We start from the raw sequence: 18686 nt of genomic DNA on the forward strand, positions 1-18686 counted from the left end.
ATTTTGTTCTTTAACTTCAATCTTCCAAACCAGTTTTCATAACTCAGAAAATTTTGCATCTCAGTATTGGATTATTTGGTATTTGAGACTTCCCATAAGACAACTTTGATGGTCCCAGGCCAATGTTCATGGTTGCTTTCCCTATATCACTCTGGGTCCAAATGGCAGTAGAATGGTGGCACTTGAACCTGGGATCAGAGGAAACCTTTTAATCCAACTAGTTTCCCTTGGTCAGCTGCCATAAGGTCTGTCTTAATCCCTTATATTCTGGGGCCTGTAGGTCTACTATGAAAGCTCCTCAGGCAGGAAGAATCCTCTCTTATTCATGGATGAATCAGTGTTTTTTGTTTTATTAAGGCCTCCAGCTGATTGGATGAGGCCTACTCACATTAAAGAAAGCTATCAGCTTTACTTAGTCTACTGGTTTAAATGTTAATCTTATTCCAATTCACACTCACGGAAACACCCAGGATAATATTTAACCAAATATCTAAGCATGTTGTGGCCTAGTCAAGTTGGACACATAAAATTAACCAGCACACACACTAATAATAGTATTTGCTAATAGGAAGATACTAGGAGCCCCTCGCTATAAAATTTTTTTGGTAGGGTATACTTACCTGTATACATAGATTCTTCTTTTTTTAAAAATTAATTAATTAATTAATTTTGAGAGAGACAGACAGAGTGAGTGGCGGAGGGGAAGGGGTGGGGGGAAGAGGATCTGAAGTGGGCTCCGTACTAATAGCAGAGTGCCTGATGCAGGGCTTGAACTCTCAAAGCATGAGATCATGACCTGAGCTGAAGTCGGACACTCAATTTACTGAGCCACCCAGGCATCCCTGATTATTCTAAATAAACCTGGAATCTATTTATGGCAGAATAGCCAGTTGGAGAAACTGGGTAATCATGTAAGCTGCATAATTAACAGTGCCATTCATGACTACTTTACTCAAAGCTCTCATCTGTTTTTTTCTGAAATCATTCTGAATGTAGGGGAAAAAGGAAAAGAAGGGAAACTTTTAGGAGTTGCAGCTGATGGATTCAAGCTCTTTCATGAAAAACAAAACAAAACAAAACAAAACAACAATAAAAAAACCCACCTTTTTTCTGTACCTGATGTTTGTCTATAAAGTTTGGCAGGGGTAAGACTTCTGTTTTAGGGAGTCTGATTTAACAAACTCTTGAGCCATAAAGGCTAAGACATTTGGGGTAATAAAAGGGAGGAGGTGAAACACCATTAATAGTTAAATGCCTGAAAAATTCACTACACCTTTGGAATTAAGTAAAAGAAGCTTGAGAGAAGATTATTGGGGACTAATCTTAACCAATGTAAAATGGCGACCCAGAGTAAATAAGTGAATAAATATTCTTTCATGGTGGTTACTAGTAGTGCCTGTTAAAACTAGACAATAGGAGGTAAAGATGTAAGACCAGTTTTTTTTGGGGTTTCTAGAAATCCTACTCATGTTCTGAGGCTTTCTGGGCATATATTACATTCCTTTTCGAATAACCCATGTGGCATCATTGATTATCCAAAAGACTATAAAAGTAGCTGAGAATCAATCTGCAGTATTTGGCCAGAGAGGATGCCCTCTTCATCTGATTCACTGGCTTTCTGATTACAAATATAATGTCATCCTCATTCCAGAGGTATTGGAAACCCCAATCACAAGCACAAAGTAGACTGGAAAAGTGTTGCTCCTAGTTTGAACTGACTTGAAAAATGCTACAGGAACTAAAAGAGAAGCACTGGGGCAGTCTTCAGAGGAGTATATTAAGCCCTGACCATGCACAACTGTAGCTGGGGGGGTGGCTCCTCTACTTATCAGATCCTCCATTGTTTGAACTAGCAGAGAACAGTATTTGGTATTTGGTATCTATACCAAATTAAAAAAAAAAAAAAACAACTTGCCAATAAATTTTGGAGAAAGCAGAGCTTGATAACATTATAAACCCAGATCGGTGGCTGGTATATACAATGTGGTGGAAGTTGAGTACCCATATAGGTCAGATGCTTAGGAATGAATACAGATGTCAGCTGAGAATGAATAAGAACTGATGAGGAAAATGTAGATGTTAACATCAGTCAAAAATGGGTCAAAGTCAAGTTTGGCCATGCATTCTACAAAATAATTCTAGAGCCATCTTAATTTCCTATGGCTATATATTTGATTAAAAACTTAAGAGGAGAAAGACTTTTTTCTTTCTGTCTGGTGGCAGCTATCAGCTCAAAGGTAAGACAAGATGGGCGATTACAAGTACATCCAGGAGCTATGGAAGAAGAAGCAGTCCCATGTAATGCGCTTTCTTCTCAGGGTGTGTTGCTGGCGCTATCGCCAGCTCTCTGCTCTCCACAGCCCCCTTTCCAGCCCCCCTAGCTGATAAAACCCTTAAAGCCCACAGACTGGGAGTACAAGGCCAAGCAAGGTTATGTCATACATCAGATTCGTGTGCGACATGGTGGCCATAAATGCCCAGTCCCTGAGAGTGTTACCTATGGCAAGCCTGTCCATCATGGTGTTAACCAGCTAAAATTTTCCCCAAACCTTCAATCTGTTGCAGAGGAGTGAGCTAGATGCTACTGTGGGGTTCTAAGAGTCTTGAATTCTTACTGGGTTGGCGAAGATTCCACATACAAATTCTTCGAGATTATCCTCATTGATCCATTCCATAAAGCTATTAGAAGAAACCCCTACACCCAGGGGATCACCAAACCAGTCCACAGGCACAGGGAGATGGGAAGGCTGACATCTGCAGACCAAGAGCAGTGGCTTTGGAAAGGGGCACACTATCGGTGGTCCTCCCCATGCAGCATGGAGAAGATGCAATACTCTTCAGTTCTGCTGTTACCACTAATATAAATAATGCTCGTAAAATTCTTACCTAATAAACAATGTCGGACAGTAAAAAAAAAAAGAACTTAGTTAAATAATTTAGTTATTTAGTGAGTACAAATTTTTAATATTTAGAAAAAATATATAATGTAATGTAAGAGAAATTAAATGCCACATTTCTCAGATTTAATTCTCATGTATAGGTACAATCCCAATACTCTCTATGATATACATGTTTGAATTTTGGATAAGCTATATCAGAAAGAAGTTGAAGAAATGGTTGCAAGCATTAAACGTATACTTCATGAAGGAAGATTACCTTCAATCAAATAAATCTATACTATAAATCTACTATAGGGTGTAAGGTTGGAAATTCCTGAGCAATAAAGCACTAGTAGCAGCCCATTTTATATTTTATATGTTAGTTTAAATGTTAATTTATATGTTAGTTTAATTCATATTTTATATGTTAGTTTTAATAGTTTGTACGTTAGTTTAATATTGTAATATATTCATAAAATATGAGTGAAATGTTTAGTGTTTGGGAATAATGTTGGTAATGATATCCTCTACATATTTTCATTTGGTTAATAAAATTTCTAATATAATTTGAAATTATGAGTATAATATGAAATTACCTATAATTTTCCATTACAGGTAAAAGTGATTTGGGGGGACGATCTACCACTCCTTCAAAACACCAATTTGAACTCATTTTCTACATTTCTCTACCTCTGCTCATCGTCACTGCTGCTGTTGTAATAAAGCAGAATAAAATAAGAGAGCTGTGCTACAGGGGGGAAACTGAAAGTGACAGGTATGTTTTTGTTTACTCTTACTAAATTCAATGAGTCAAGAAAAAAGTATTCCTGTTTCATCAGGGATAATCTAAGACAGGAGGTAGAACAATATGAGGCGAGGCCCAAGGAAATATTTCAAATCCGTCTGATGTCCTCCTTTTTTTTGTTGTTTCCTAGTTTTACTCCTTACTATAACCATTCATTTTACCACTAGTATCACTTTCAGAGGAGCTATATCTGCCAAGAGTATTGTGGAGGTCTGTTCAGCCTCTTAGTCTACCAATTCTGTCTTCGGGCTTCATGAGAATATGTAATACTGCATCTCAAGGAATTTTTTAGATACAGGTACTCAGACCAGTAACAAATGACTTTATTAGAATGGCTCTCTCAGCTGAAAATAGTATTTATGAACCTGCTTCCATAATATTTATTTTCCTAAGTATTGATGCTGCTAATTTATAAAAACATTTCTTAACCAGAAATTACATGTGCAGTTTGTAACACAGGTTAGGACACAGAAGGCAGCGTCATGAAATGGGAAAAAATTACATTTTAGCCTCAGAAAACCTATTTTTAATGCCTAAATCTTGCATGCAGAAACTATGGCACCTTGAGCAAGTGATTTAATCTCTATGTTCTTAAAATTATTCTCTATAAGAAGGACAGATTCCATATGTTTTTACTCCTATGTGGATCCTGAGAAACTTAACAGAAGACCATAGGGGAGGGGAAGGAAAAAAATGGTTAGAGAGGGAGGGAACCAAAACATAAGAGACTCCTAAAAACTGAGAACAAACTGAGGGTTTATGGGGGGTGGGAGGGAGGGGTGAGTGGGTGATGGGTATTGAGGACACCTGTTGGGATGAGCACTGGGTGTTGTATGGAAACCAATCTGACAATAAATTTCATAATAAAAAATATTATTCTCTATAACTCTATACAATGAGAGATAATAAGCTTCCCTTATTATTTTCAAAAGTATAATAAACTTTTGGGTATACAAAACTAGTAAGTGAAATCACCACATTATCTGTAATCTGTTACACAAATATTTAGTCATAATTATTAAGCCCCTTATTCATAATTTACTATGTTTTTCCACAGAGCGATTTACCTCTAGTTCTAACTTCCAGGAATTGGTAGAAAGAGAAGACATGAATATATTATGAAAGGAAGAAAAAAATAGGAATATATAGAAAAATTAACTGAAATTTTTGACTGCTACTTTAAGGCTTTAGCTTAATTTGACCAGAGGAGTTAGGGGTATCATAGAAGCAAAGGGCCTGTCTGTACGTATGTGGGCTTATAAATAATAATACATGTAAAAGTAAGATGAGAGGAGTTAGCCAACAAAGCAAGGTGGCTGATGGCATTTGTTCTAATATTAAGCATCTATCTATAGATGAATGCATAAAGAAGATGTGGTAGATATACACAATGGAATATTACTCAGCTATAAAAAATAATGAAATCTTGCCATTTATAACAACATGGATGGAACTAGAGTGTATTATGCTAAGTGAAATCAGTCGGAGAAAGACAAATATGATTTCACTCATATGCAGAATTTAAGAAATGAAACAAAGGAACAAACAAGCAAAAAAAAAAAGACAAACAAAAAGCAGACTCATACATACAGAGAACAAACTGGTTGCCAGATAGGTGGTGGGTTGAGGAAATGGATGAAATAGGTGAAGGGGATTAAGACTACACTTACCTCGATGGACACTGAGTAAAATGATTGTTGAATCATTATACCATACACCTGAAGGTAATATAACACTCAGAGTATGTTAATGTAATTCAAGAAAGACAAAAAAGAATTGTACCTGTTTTATTTTGTTGGAAAGAGACATTTAATGAGTCACTCTGTTTCTTTGAAAAATATTCACTTAGTTGTTCAAGATTTAAAAATTTTCCCACTTAAAATAAACTTTGTCAATTTTATAGATCTGTGTCAGAAGAAAGCAGCAGTAACAGCAAATTATCCCCCAGTGAAAGGTGAATATAGAACAACGCGATTAACCGTTGTGCATTGTATGTTTTGATCATTGTTTAGGAGCACTTCAAAATTATTAATTTGAAACCAAAATATTTGTTCATAAGATTCTTTATGTTTCTCACTGTTAGTTAGCATTTATAATACGAAAAAAACAAAGCTTGCTTTCATGATATCTCAATCTCTCTTTACCAACCTACCCTAAAGGAGTGATTTTTGTGTACACTCACAAGCATCAGTAAGCACATAATTTGTGGGATTTTTTTTTTGAGCATTGGTAAAGAGCACTTATATCTTAATGACATTTTACTGCCACATGTAAAGAACACTGATATTATAAGGGATATCATATGTGCTTGTAGTTACACTATTGTCTTAGAAAAAAATAACTGCTAATAAGATAAAGACTTGACATTTTCATTCATTTTACTGTCTTAATTCATCTGGGAAAGTAAATTTAGAGATGAGACTATGGAGTAATCAAACAGAATATTTTGTAAAATTATATATTCCTTCTTTGTTATTGGTATATAAATATTTCCCATACCGTATGATGGGTAGAATATAAAAGGAGACAATATTTTATATAGCATCCCAGATTATTTTTCAAATTCTGTCTTCATCCTTGCAGTACAAAGTTGCATGCTATGATATTTGTGTAACAAATATTGAGATACATGTCTGAATTGAGGGAATTCCTAATTTTGAAAGAAACTCTATTAAGTATGGACAGTCACCTTCCTAATCTTATTGTCAAGACTGACTGTTTTAGGTTCTAAAAAAATTAGGCATATCATTGCTTTCTAGGTAAGACTATACTTTAATCCTTTTAATCACAATGAAATGCGTATTACAGGACAGAGAACAATCAAATGTGGTTTATTTCATGATAATCTCTATCAAAAAGAAAAAGAAGAAATAATTGCACTCAAAGACTGGATGGAAACAAATAATTAAGGAAAGAGCAGAAATAAATGAAAAGGAAAATAAACAGAAAAATAACAAAAATGAGCAAAGAGAGAGGCGGATTCTTAAAAATAGTAATGCATATAATTAACTGAAACTACACTGTGTATAAACCTTCTTTCAAGTAACATCTTCTTCATTAAAATATACGTGTAATGTAAGTTTATGTGTAGAAGGATATGAGAATGACCATATGCTTAACTCATTGGAATGTGTATAATACGTCCTTTACCTAACATTTTCTTTCATTAAGACAAATGTTTGTAAATGTATCTGTTGAAGCATATGAAAATAGAAAAAAAATTAGTCAGTGGCTCAAAATAAAAAGAGAAAGGTTATAAAATACCAATGTCAGGTAATAAAATTGTATATTTTAAAAATCTTTTGGACATTAGAAAAAAAGATAATAATAGTGATAACTTAAAATCAATAAATTTAAATTTTCATATGAAATATATGTACTTTCCAAAAACATATCTTTCCCAAAGTAGAATAGAGAAAAAAAAATGCAAATATGAATAAGTCTTTCCCATTAAATATCTGGAAACTGTCACTTAAAACTTTCTCACAAAGTTGATACTTGGGCATATTGTTTTCATGGCATGCATCAGGAACAAAAGAGCCAAGATAAATTAAGCCAGCACTTCCTTAATCACATTATCTTATATTGCATTGGCCAAACAAGTCACAATACCAAACCCAATGAGGGGATGTGTGTGATATACTCCACCCACTCTAATAGGAGATACTAAAAGGCCACATGGCAAAGAGCATGGGTGAATAGACATATACCAGAAAAAGAATGAAGACATGGGAAAGTAATTCAAACCATTATATCTTTCAAATATTTAAAAAAGAAGTAATACCTGTCTTACACTAGTCATCTGGAGAATATAAAAAGAAGCGTATCCCAGGTTTCTCCATGTGGCCAGACTAACTTTAATACCAAAACTTGACAAAAGCTCTACTAGAAAGGAAAATTATAAATCAGTTTCTGATTAAAGATGCAGCAATTTTAAATAAAACATTTCCAAATAAATCTAGTTAGCATTGTAAAAGATAAATAGCCATGGAGGGGAAGGGTGAACTAATAACGATAAGTTCATTTAAAATTAGAAAATAATATAATTTACCATATTGATAGAAGAGAACAATATGTGATCATTTCTATAGGTGAAGAAAAAAATAGCCTTTCACTACAAAAATGCCCACTTAACCAGTGATAGAAGGATATTGCAATTTGGTAAAGGAAATTTGAAACAAGAAAATATACAGAAAACATTCCAGTTAATGCTGAAATTGTGAATGTTTACCCCTGAGATCAGGAACATATTTCATAATTGTATTCTTTTTCAACATTGTATGGGTGATCCTAGCCAGGAAAATAAGGTAAGAAAAAAAAGTAGAAAGATTGGAAATAAAGAATGAATAATGTCATTGTTTGTAGATAATATGACTGTGTACATAGAAAAGTCTAAGAAATTACAAACAAATTAGAGTTAATAAATGAATTTAAGGTGCCTGGATACAAGGCCAATATATAATCAGTTTTTTTAATGTTTATTTATTTATTTATTTGAGAGAAAGAGAGAGAGAGAGAGAGAGAGACAGAGAGCCCACAAGTAGGGGAGGGCAGAGAGAGAAACACAGAATGTGAAGCAAGCTCCAGGCTCTGAGCTGACAGCACAGGGCCCAATGCAGGGCTTGACCTCACAAAGCCCGAGATCATGACCTGAACTGAAGTGGGCCGCTAAACTGACCAGGCACCCCAAGATTTTATTTTTAAGTAATTTCTATACCCAATGTATAGGGGGGGACAGAGGATCTGAAGTGGGCTCCATGCTGACAGGCTGACAGCTGCAAGCCCGATGTGGGGCTCGAACCAACGAATAGTGAGATCATGACCTGAGTCAAAGTCGTATGTTCAACTTGACTGAGCCACCCAGGCACCCCAATATAAAATCAATTTTAACTTTACACATACACAAGCAACAAACAATGAGAAAATTAAAATTGAAAAATGCAACTATATATACTTTGTGTATGTGTGTGTGAGAGAGAGACAGACAGACAGATACACAGACAGAGAGACATACATGGGAATGTATTCAGTGAGAATATGAAAGAGATTTATACTTGAAATACAAAATATTGCTGAGAATTTTAAGAAGACCTAAATCAATTGAGGAACATGGTGTGATCAATATTTTAAGATATAATTTTTTCCCAAATTGATCTATAGATTTAATGCAATCCTAAAATAAAAATCTTGACATTATTTTTGATGGAAAATTATAAAATGATTGTAAAATTTTTGTGAAAATAGAAATATAATAACATAATGTTGAAGATGAAAGAAAAAGAAAACTTTCACTGCTTAATATCAACACTTTCTATTCAGTGATCCATTAATTCTTGTTTTGTGTGTGAGGTAGTGATAAAAGTTTATTTTTCCCATATAGATATGTAATTGATCCACAATTGTTCAAAAGAACATTCTTCTCTCCACCACATAGCAGTGGCGCCTTAAGAGTGGAATCTCTATTTTTTTTTGTTGGTTCCAAAAACAGACCCACAATATACACATGTCTTATTTACTCTTGTTTTTAATTTAAAAAAAACATTTATTCCCTTTTTTAGAGACAGAGAGAGACAGTGTGAGCAGGGGAAGGACAGAGAAAGAGGGAGACAGAGAATCCAAAGCAGGTGCCAGGCTCTGAGCTGTCAGCACAGAGCCCGATGTAGGGCTTGAACTCACGAACTGTGAGATCATGACCTGAGCCAAAGTCAGATGCTTAACCCACTTGAGCCATCCAGGCACCCCACGTCTTATTTACTCTTAAGTATAGTTGGCTATATTTATATTAGAAAAATATATGTTAAGTCAAAACCTGTCACAAGAAACACAGGTCATACATTATTTACACTATATGATGATAAAAAGGATTAATTCACCAGAAATGTGTATATATATATACGTATATGTATATATATACACGTATATATATATATATATATATATACGTGTATATATATATGTACGTATATATATATATATACACGTATATATATATATATGTACGTATATATATGTATGTATATATGCACCCAACATCAGAGCATCTAAATATATAAAGCAAACGTTGATAGATATGAGCAGAGAAATCCATAGACAGCTATACAGTAAAAGTAGGAGACTGCAGTATCTCACTTTCAATAATAGAACATTCACACAGCAAATCAACTTAAAAAGAACATCCTTGAGCAACCCTATAGACCAATGGGACCTAATAGACATATATGGAACAGTCTACCCAACAGTAGCTGAATATAAATTCTTAAGTGTACATGAAATATTCTTTAGTATAGATGAAGTATTAGTTGACAAAAGAAATCCTAACAAATTAAGAAAATTTATGTCATACCAGGTATCTTTTCTGACCACAATGGAAAGAAACTAGAGATCAGTAGCAGAAGGAAAACTGGAATATTTACAAAAATGCAGAAATTAAACAGTACATTCTTGAACAACCAATGAAGAAGAAATAAGAAGGAAATTAGAAAACTTTCTTTTGGAGTATTTTTTAAGAAAATATCTTGAGACAAATGAAAGTGAAGACACAGCATACCAAAACACAGCTTAGGGAAGCCTGGGTGGCTCAGTTGACTGGTTAAGTGTCAGACTTCAGCTCAGGTCATGATCTCACAGTTCATGGGTTCGAGCTCCACATCCAGCTCTGTGCTGACAGCTCAGAGCCTGGAGCCTGCTTCTGATTCTGTGTCTCCCTCTGTCTTTCTGCCCCTCCCCCACTCAGGCACACACACACACACACACACACACACACACTCTCTCTCTCTCTCTCAAAACTAAATAAACATTAAAAACAATTTTAAAAAGTAGTGCTTAGAGGGAAGTTTATATCAATAAAGGCCTACATTTTTTAAAAAGTAGAAAGATCTCAAATAACAACCTAATTTTACACATCGAGAAATGAGGAAAAGAAGAACAAACTAAAGCCCAAAGTTAGCAGAAGGAAGGAAATAATAGAGATTAGAGCAGATAATAACAAAATAAAGAATAGAAAAGCAGTTGGGGTGCCCGGGTGACTCAGTCAGTTAAGTGTCCGACTTTGGCTCAGGTCATGATCTTGCAGTTCGTGAGTTTGAGCCCTGGGCTTTGTGCTCAACAGCTCGGAGCCTGGAGCCTGCTTCAGATTCTGTGTCTCCCTGTCTCTCTGCTCCTCCTTCATTCATTCTCTCTCTCTCTCTCTCTCTCTCTTTTAAGAATAAACAAATATTAAAATTTTTTTTTTAAAGAATAGAAAAGCAATTGAAAAAATCAACAAAAGCACTGTTTTTTAAATGAAAATTAATTAAACTTTAGCTAGACTAACACAAAAAGAGAGAAGACTAATATGAATAAAATCAGAAATGAGAGAGCAGACATTACAACTGGTGCTACAAAAATAAAAAGAATCATAAAAAATTATTATGAACAATTACATACCAACAAACTGGAAAACCTGAAAGAAGCGAATAAATTTCTAAAAACACCCAGCTTACCAAGGTTAAATTATGAAGAAATAGAAAGTGAACAGATCAATAACTAGTAAGTTTGAACCAGTAATCAAAAACGTCCCAGCAAATAAAGTCCAGGATAGACTGGCTTTACTGGTGAATTCTACCAAACATTTAAGGAATAATTAATACCAATCTTCCTCAAACTCTTCCAAGATATTGAAGAAGAGGGAACACTTTCAATCTCATTTTATGAGTCCAGCATTACCCTGACACCAAAACCATACAAGGACACCACAAGAAAAGAAAACCATAGGCTAATATCTGTGATTGGTATAGATGCAAAAGTCCTCAGCAAAATACTAGCAAACAAAGTTCAACAGCACATTAAAGGATCATCCCCATAACAAAGTGATATCACTGGGTTGTAAGGATGGTTCGACATACAAAAATTAATCAATGTGATATCTCACATTAACAAAATGAAGAATAAAAAATGGCAGGGTCATTTCAATGCATACAGAAAAGGCATTTGACAAAATTGAAAACATTTTTATGATACAAACTTTTAACAAATTAGGTGGAAGGAGATTACCTCAATATAATAAAGGCCATATATGAAAAGCTCACAGCTAATATCATACTCAACAGTGAAAAACTTAACCACCACATCTTACTAAGTCTAGTAGTGGAAGCTCTAGCCAGGACAGTTAAGTAACAAAAAGAAAATAAAGGCATCTAAATCAGAAAAGGAAGAAGTAAAATTGTTCCTGTTTGCAGGTGACATGATTTTATATTTTGAAAACCCTAAAAATGCAATAGGATCTGCTGAAATAAATACTTGGGAATAAAATAAATAAAATACTTGGGAATAAACTTAAGTAGGATGGTGAAAGACTTGTGTATTGATAACTGCGAGACATTGATGAGAAGTTAAGTAACACACAAATGAGAAGACATTATAGGTTTTTGATTGAAAGAATTCATACTGTTAAAATGTCCATACTACCCAAAGTTCTCTGCAAATTTGATAACATTTCTATGGTATTTTTGACAGAAATACAAAAAACAATTCTAAAACTCATGTGGAACCACAAAGTACCCTGAAGAGCCAAAACATGCTGAGAAAGAACAAAGCTGGAAGCCTCACACTTCCTGATCTCAAAACATACAGATGACCCTTGAACAACATGAGTTTGAACTGTGTGGGTCCACTCATACACAATTTTTTAATAAATACAGTATAGTGCTGTAAATGTATTTTCTCTTCTTTATGATATTCTTAATAATCTTTAGCTTACTTATTAATACAGTATAATATATATATATATATATATATATATATATATATAAATTGAAGAAGAGGGAACACTTTTATGAGGCCAGCATTGGCTGTTTTAATTGACTGTTTTTATTGACTGTTTATATTTTAATTGACTGTTTATATTATCAGTAAGGCTTCCAGTCAACAGTAGCCTATTAGTAGTTAACTTTCAGGGAAGTCAAAAGTTATACACAGATTTTCAACTGCATGGGGGGTTGGTGCTCCTAATCCCTGTACTGTTCAAGGGTCAACTGCGTTGCAAAGCTACTATAATCCAACAGTATGGTGCTCATATAAATACAGATACAGACCAATGGAACAGAATAGAGGGCTCAGACATCAACTCATGCATATATATATATATATATATATGTATGTATATAGTCAACTGATCTTTGAAAAAAGTGCTGAGAATACACAGTGGGGAAGAGAGTCTCTTTGAGAAATGGTGCTGGGAAAACCTGTAGGATATCCACATATAAAAGAATGAAATTTGACCCTTTCTTTACACCATACACAAAAACAATTCAAAATGGATTAAACACTCAAATGTAAGACCTGAAACTGAAAAACTCCTAGAAGAAAACTTAGGGGAAAATCTTCATGACATTAGCCTTGGCAGTGATTTATGGGGTTGCTTATTTTCAAAAAACATTTTAAGTATTTTTAATGTACTATCAAATTTTATTAAAACATATAGGATACTTTGCTAAGTATACAAGTTAAAAAGAAGTTTCTCATAATCACAGTATTCAAGAAAAATTTCCTTTAACAATATAGATGCATATCTTCTTAAATGTTTTTCTAAGCGAAACATACGTATACTTTTTTTTTACTTAGAGACTATTATGGACAACTTTTAATATCTGAAGATATAGGTCTATGTCATCATTTTGTGACATATAGTATTCAATTTAAAAATGAAAAATAACTCATTTTAAAAATCCATCATTATGAATATTTAGACTACTTCCAGTTTTTCATTGTTGCAAACACCCTGTAATAAACATTATTATATAAATATACCTTTTAGAGCAATTGTCCAATTATAGTCTCAGAATAAATCCCTATAAGAGAAATTCATCAAAACATAAATATAATATATACACTATCATTGTCTTTGATACCTATTGCCAGATTACCTAGTTGTAGTGATAACCACCAATCCATTATATCAGGTTGTAACTTTTATAAGTTAGTTACCATTAAGTAGTCAGTTGCATATGTGAATGGTATACTTTCTGAACTATAGAATATCTTAAATTTTAGTTTATTTTTCTATCCTATTGAATTTTCTGTTAGTTTCCACTGTGTCATTTAGTAATGAGTTATTTCTATAACAAGTGCAGCACAAATAGAAAATACACAATACAGGGGTGCCTGGATAGTTCAGTCAGTTAAGTGGCAGACTCTTGGTTTTGGCTCAGGTCATGATCTCATGGTTTGTGAGTTTGAGCCTTGGGTAGGGCTTGCGCTGATAGCATGGAGCCTGGTTGGGATTCTGTCTCTCTCTCTCTCTCTCTCTCTCTCTCAAAATAAATAAATAAACTTAAAAAAAGAGAAAATACACAACATACTTATCTGAGATTACAGGAATTTTTGAGACTTTCTTTATATGAGAGATGCTTAGTGTATTTTTACCCTCTCCCATCTCTCATTGCACTGGTTTTTGTTATGTAAATTGGAATTTTAGACCTAGCCTACCATTAATAAATTCCTGTTTTTAAAACATGCCTTATTTTGGTTCCAAAATTTTTGTCATTTTCAATTTTGTACTGAAGTTTTCAACAAACATTTTGACTTTATTTTATGCTTAACTGTTTTCATTTTTCATTATAAAGGGTGATATTTAGATTTTAATTACATTAAGATCCTTTTCCATCCAGAGACATTGGTATTCCCAAATCTTACCTTGACTGTCCTTTCTTTCTTTTTTTAATGTTTATTTTTTTTCTCTTGAGAGAGAGAGAGAAACGGAGAGAGAGAGAGACAGAGAGACAGAAAGAGAGAGAGGGAGACACAGAATCCAAAGCAGGCTCCAGACTCTGAGCTTTCTGCATGGAGTTGGATGCTGGGCTCGAACCCATGAACTATGAGATCATGACCTGAGCAGAAGTTGGATGCCCAATGAACTGAGCCATCCAGGTGCCCCTTGACAGTCCTTTCTTAATTCATTCAATAAATTGTATCTGTATGTGAGTATGTGAATCATTCTGGTTCTTATGACAATTGTAACAAACAATAAACATTCATTTCAAAAATACAGGTATGCAAAATAATGAAACAGTGATCATTAATTTTAGTACCCACGAAGATTATTGTTAAAATATTTTAATATATAGTTGCACACATGTGTGTGTGCATATATATTGGTGTTTTTATATTTTACCAAATGTGATTGTACTTAGAATTATTGCAATTTTTTTTCTTTTTTATTCTAAATTAAAATTCATATATTTAGAATGGAAATTTCAAAGTACTTTGTTTTATTGACCTAAATAGTTTCTGAACATAGGCAAATGAACAACTTACAGAATTTTAGGAAGCTGCTTCTATTACAAAACTAAGAGTATTTGCAGTTGAGGTAACAAATAATTGATTTTCTGGAATTAATTTTTATTTCCCTGATCCTTTCCCTTCAGTTAATTATAACCTTCAAGTTATTTGTGTTAGGGCTTGAAAAAAAGAGAAAAAAGCACCACTGGCATTTTGTTTGTGTTATATTCTATTTTGTTTTCTCTTGCAGCAACAGTCTGTAACAACATTGGCCTGGAGAAAGGACATTACCAAAGAAATCCTCAGAAACTGAACTAAACCAAGAAGGGAAAAATAATTTCACCCTCAACTCTGTTGGCACTACTGACGGTTTAAAGTATGAAATAATAAATCATCAGCACTTGAATCACCAAAATTATGTCTGATGTTTTCTTTGTATTTTCAGTCTCAGCTTCCACCCTATGTACTCCAACATGAATCCATCAGAGGCTCTGAATCAGGTGAAAGCAGCCTAAGACCCTCATCTCATGAAGCCAAGAGGGCCTGCCAGTTCACTCTCAAGAGTGAAGTATACAGTGTCGCGTTTTTCCCTTATGCTCCTTAGGTTGACCCGAGTCTTCTTTCCTCAGTCTAACCTCCCTTCTTCTCTTCAGAGCTCCTGGCTTTCAGCTAGCCTGTGACTTGCCCCAGTGGCACTTATGAAAATAGGATCCAAATTCAATCCAATGCTTCTCTCTTTGAAAGCTATATACATGCTTGAGCCTGTTGAGACTCCTATTTACCAAGAGCAGATTTACTGTAGAGCTAAGGAAGCAAAAGCATCAGGGCCACTTACATAAGGCTCTTTTCAAAGTCAGGACCCAATTTTATATTCTCTTTTTCAGAGATAGTTCATCAAATTTGATAGAGTTTAGGCCCTACAGAATCTGAATTTTCCTCTTTGCCCCAACCTTGGCAGTGGTGTGCTGGAGCCAGTTCGTACCAGCTTACAAGAATTCATTACTAAAATTTGAGAAATTTTGCTCTCATATAAAAAGACAACAAATTTTCGGGGTGCCTGAGTGGCTCTGTTGGGTTAAGTGTCCGACTTTGGCTCAGGTCATGATCTCATGGTTCGTGACTTCAAACCCCACGTCGGGCTCTGGGCTGATAGCTCAGAGCCTGAAGCCTGCTTTGGATTCTGTGTCTCCCTCTGTATGCCCCTCTGCTGCTTGCACTCTATCTCTCGCATTGTCTCAAAAATAAATAAATATTTAAAAAATTTTAAAAAAGACAATACATTTTGGTGAAGATGTGGAGAAATTGGAACTGTTGCCCACTGTTGGTAGGAATGCAAAATGGTGCAGCTGTTATAGGAAAAAGTACGGTAGTTTTGGTATGGTAGAAAAGTATGGTAGAAAACTACCATATGATCCGGCAAAGATGGAGAAAAATCATTTTGCTTTTAGATTAGAAAAGGGAGATGGATATGGAAAATAGGAGGGTGCCACTGAAATAAAATGTTTTGCTTCCTGGAAGACCACTTCTCTATTACTCATAATTTCATACAAATTGTGTAAAAGGCCAGTGAAAAGTTGGAAATTGGGTGGTTGTGTAAAACTTTGAGGATTTAGAAAGCTTATGAAAGAAATTGAAGAAGACACAAAAAAATGGAAAAAGATTCCATGCTCCTGGATAGGAAGAACAAATATTGTTAAAATGCCGATACTACCCAAAGCAATCTACATATTCAATGCAATACCAATCAAAGTAACACCAGTATTCTTCACAGAACTAGAACAAATAATCCTAAAATTTGTATGGAACCAGAAAAGACCCCAAATAGCCAAAGCAATCTTGAAAAAAAACCAAAGCAGGAGGCATCACAATCCCAGACTTCAAGCTATACTACAAAGCTGTAATCATCAAGACAGTATGGTACTGGCACAAGAACAGACACTCAGATCAATGGAACAGAATAGAAAACCCAGAAATGGACCCACAAATGTATGGCTAACTAATCTTTGACAAAGCGGGAAAGAATATCCAATGGAATAAAGACAGTCTCTTCAGCAAGTGGTGCTGGAAAAACTGGACAGTGACATGCAGAAGAATGAACCTGGACCACTTTCTTACACCATACACAAAAATAAACTCAAAATGGATGAAAGACCTCAATGTAAGACAGGAAGCCATCAAAATCCTCAAGGAGAAAGCAGGCAAAAACCTCTTTGATCTTGCCCGCAGCAACTTCTTACTTCACACGTCTCCGGAGGCAAGGGAAACAAAAGCAAAAATGAACTACTGGGACCTCATCAAAATAAAAAGCTTCTGCACAGCGAAAGAAACAATCAGCAAAACTAAAAGGCAACCGACAGAATGGGAGAAGATATTTACAAATGACCTATCAGATAAAGGTTTAATATCCAAAATCTGTAAAGAACTTATCCAACTCAACACCGAAAAAACAAATAATCCAGTGAAGAAATGGGCAAAAGACATGAATAGACACTTCTCCAAGGAAGACATCCAGATGGCCAACCGGCACATGAAAAAATGCTCAACATCACTCATCATCAGGGAAATACGAATCAAAACCACAATGAGATACCACCTCACACCTGTCAGAATGGCTCACATTAATAACTCAGGCAACAACAGATGTTGGCGAGGTTGTGGAGAAAAAAGATCTCTTTTGCATTGTTTGTGGGAATGCAAGCTGGTGCAGCCACTCTGGATAACAGTATGGAGGTTCCTCAAAAAGCTAAAAATAGAACTACCCTACACCCAGCAATTGCACTACTAGGTATTTATCCAAGGGATACAGGTGTGCTGTTTCGAAGGGACACATGCACCCCCATGTTTATAGCAGCACTATCAACAATAGCCGAAGTATGGAAAGAGTCCGGATGTCCATTGATGGATGAATGGATAAAGAAGAAGTGGTATATATATACAATGGAGTATCACTCAGCAATCAAAAAGAATGAAATCTTGCCATTTGCAACTACATGGATGGAACTGGAGGGTATTATGCTAAGTGAAATTAGTCAGAGAAAGACAAAACTCACATGACTTCACTCATATGAGGACTTTAAGAGACTAAAACAGACGAAAATAAGGGAAGGGAAACAAAAATAATATAAAAACAGGGAGGGGAACAAAACAGAAGAGACTCATAAATATGGAGAACAAATTAAAGGTTACGTGAGGGGTTGTGGGAGGAGGGATGGGCTAAATGGGTAAGGGGCACTAAGGAATCTACTCCTGAAATCATTGTTGCACTATATGCTAACTAATTTGGATGTAAATTTTAAAAAATAAAAAATAAAGTTAAATTATAAAAAAAAACTTTGAGGATTTTTATTCCTATTTAGGAAACACAGGGCTTAGTAGTTCTGTATCAGTCAAAATATGTGCTGTTACTCAGATATACTTTCGTATGAAGTCATTTAATAGTAAATGTAAATTCTCAAATCAAAATGTAAAACCATTTCCTCATTGCTTATTGCACACAGACTTTGATCCCTGACATTTTTCTGGAATCACTCTGGAAAAATTTCCTTATCTCTACAGTGTTAAATTCTATGGATTCTTCTCAGTCCTCTTTTTCTGTTTTTGTTTGTTTGTTAGTTTGTTTATAATTGATTATTCCTCATTTAAAATTTGTTCCTTCTTTCATTTCTGAAACATTTCATCTCTTCTGATTCCTAGTTGCACATCTACCTCTGAGAATTCTTTCTCAATGTACTTTGTTACCATCCATT

At 34.7% G+C, this 18686-nt stretch overlaps 1 protein-coding gene and 1 pseudogene across 8 annotated transcripts in view; both read left to right on the forward strand.

The window, feature by feature from the left end:
* LOC125923825 (disintegrin and metalloproteinase domain-containing protein 5-like) overlaps nucleotides 1-15355 on the forward strand; it is a 131505-nt gene extending 116150 nt beyond the window's left edge. For 6 of the 8 annotated variants that reach the window (XM_049632427.1, XM_049632430.1, XM_049632433.1 and 3 more), the window contains 3 exons: nucleotides 3495-3654; nucleotides 5588-5638; nucleotides 12178-12332. In XM_049632427.1, the coding sequence (XP_049488384.1) occupies nucleotides 3495-3654; nucleotides 5588-5638; nucleotides 12178-12298 (332 nt within the window). In that variant the 3' untranslated portion in view covers nucleotides 12299-12332. Of the gene's footprint in view, nucleotides 1-3494; nucleotides 3655-5587; nucleotides 5639-12177; nucleotides 12333-15190 lie in introns of those variants that run through there. The other 2 variants (XM_049632428.1, XM_049632429.1) reach the window with 2 other exon arrangements.
* On the forward strand, nucleotides 2248-2880 carry LOC125923831 (60S ribosomal protein L15-like; annotated as a pseudogene).
* Nucleotides 15356-18686: the final 3331 nt, after the last annotated feature.

The sequence above is a fragment of the Panthera uncia genome, chromosome B1 (assembly GCF_023721935.1).
Source record: "Panthera uncia isolate 11264 chromosome B1, Puncia_PCG_1.0, whole genome shotgun sequence".
In the NCBI taxonomy this organism is placed as follows: domain Eukaryota; kingdom Metazoa; phylum Chordata; class Mammalia; order Carnivora; family Felidae; genus Panthera; species Panthera uncia.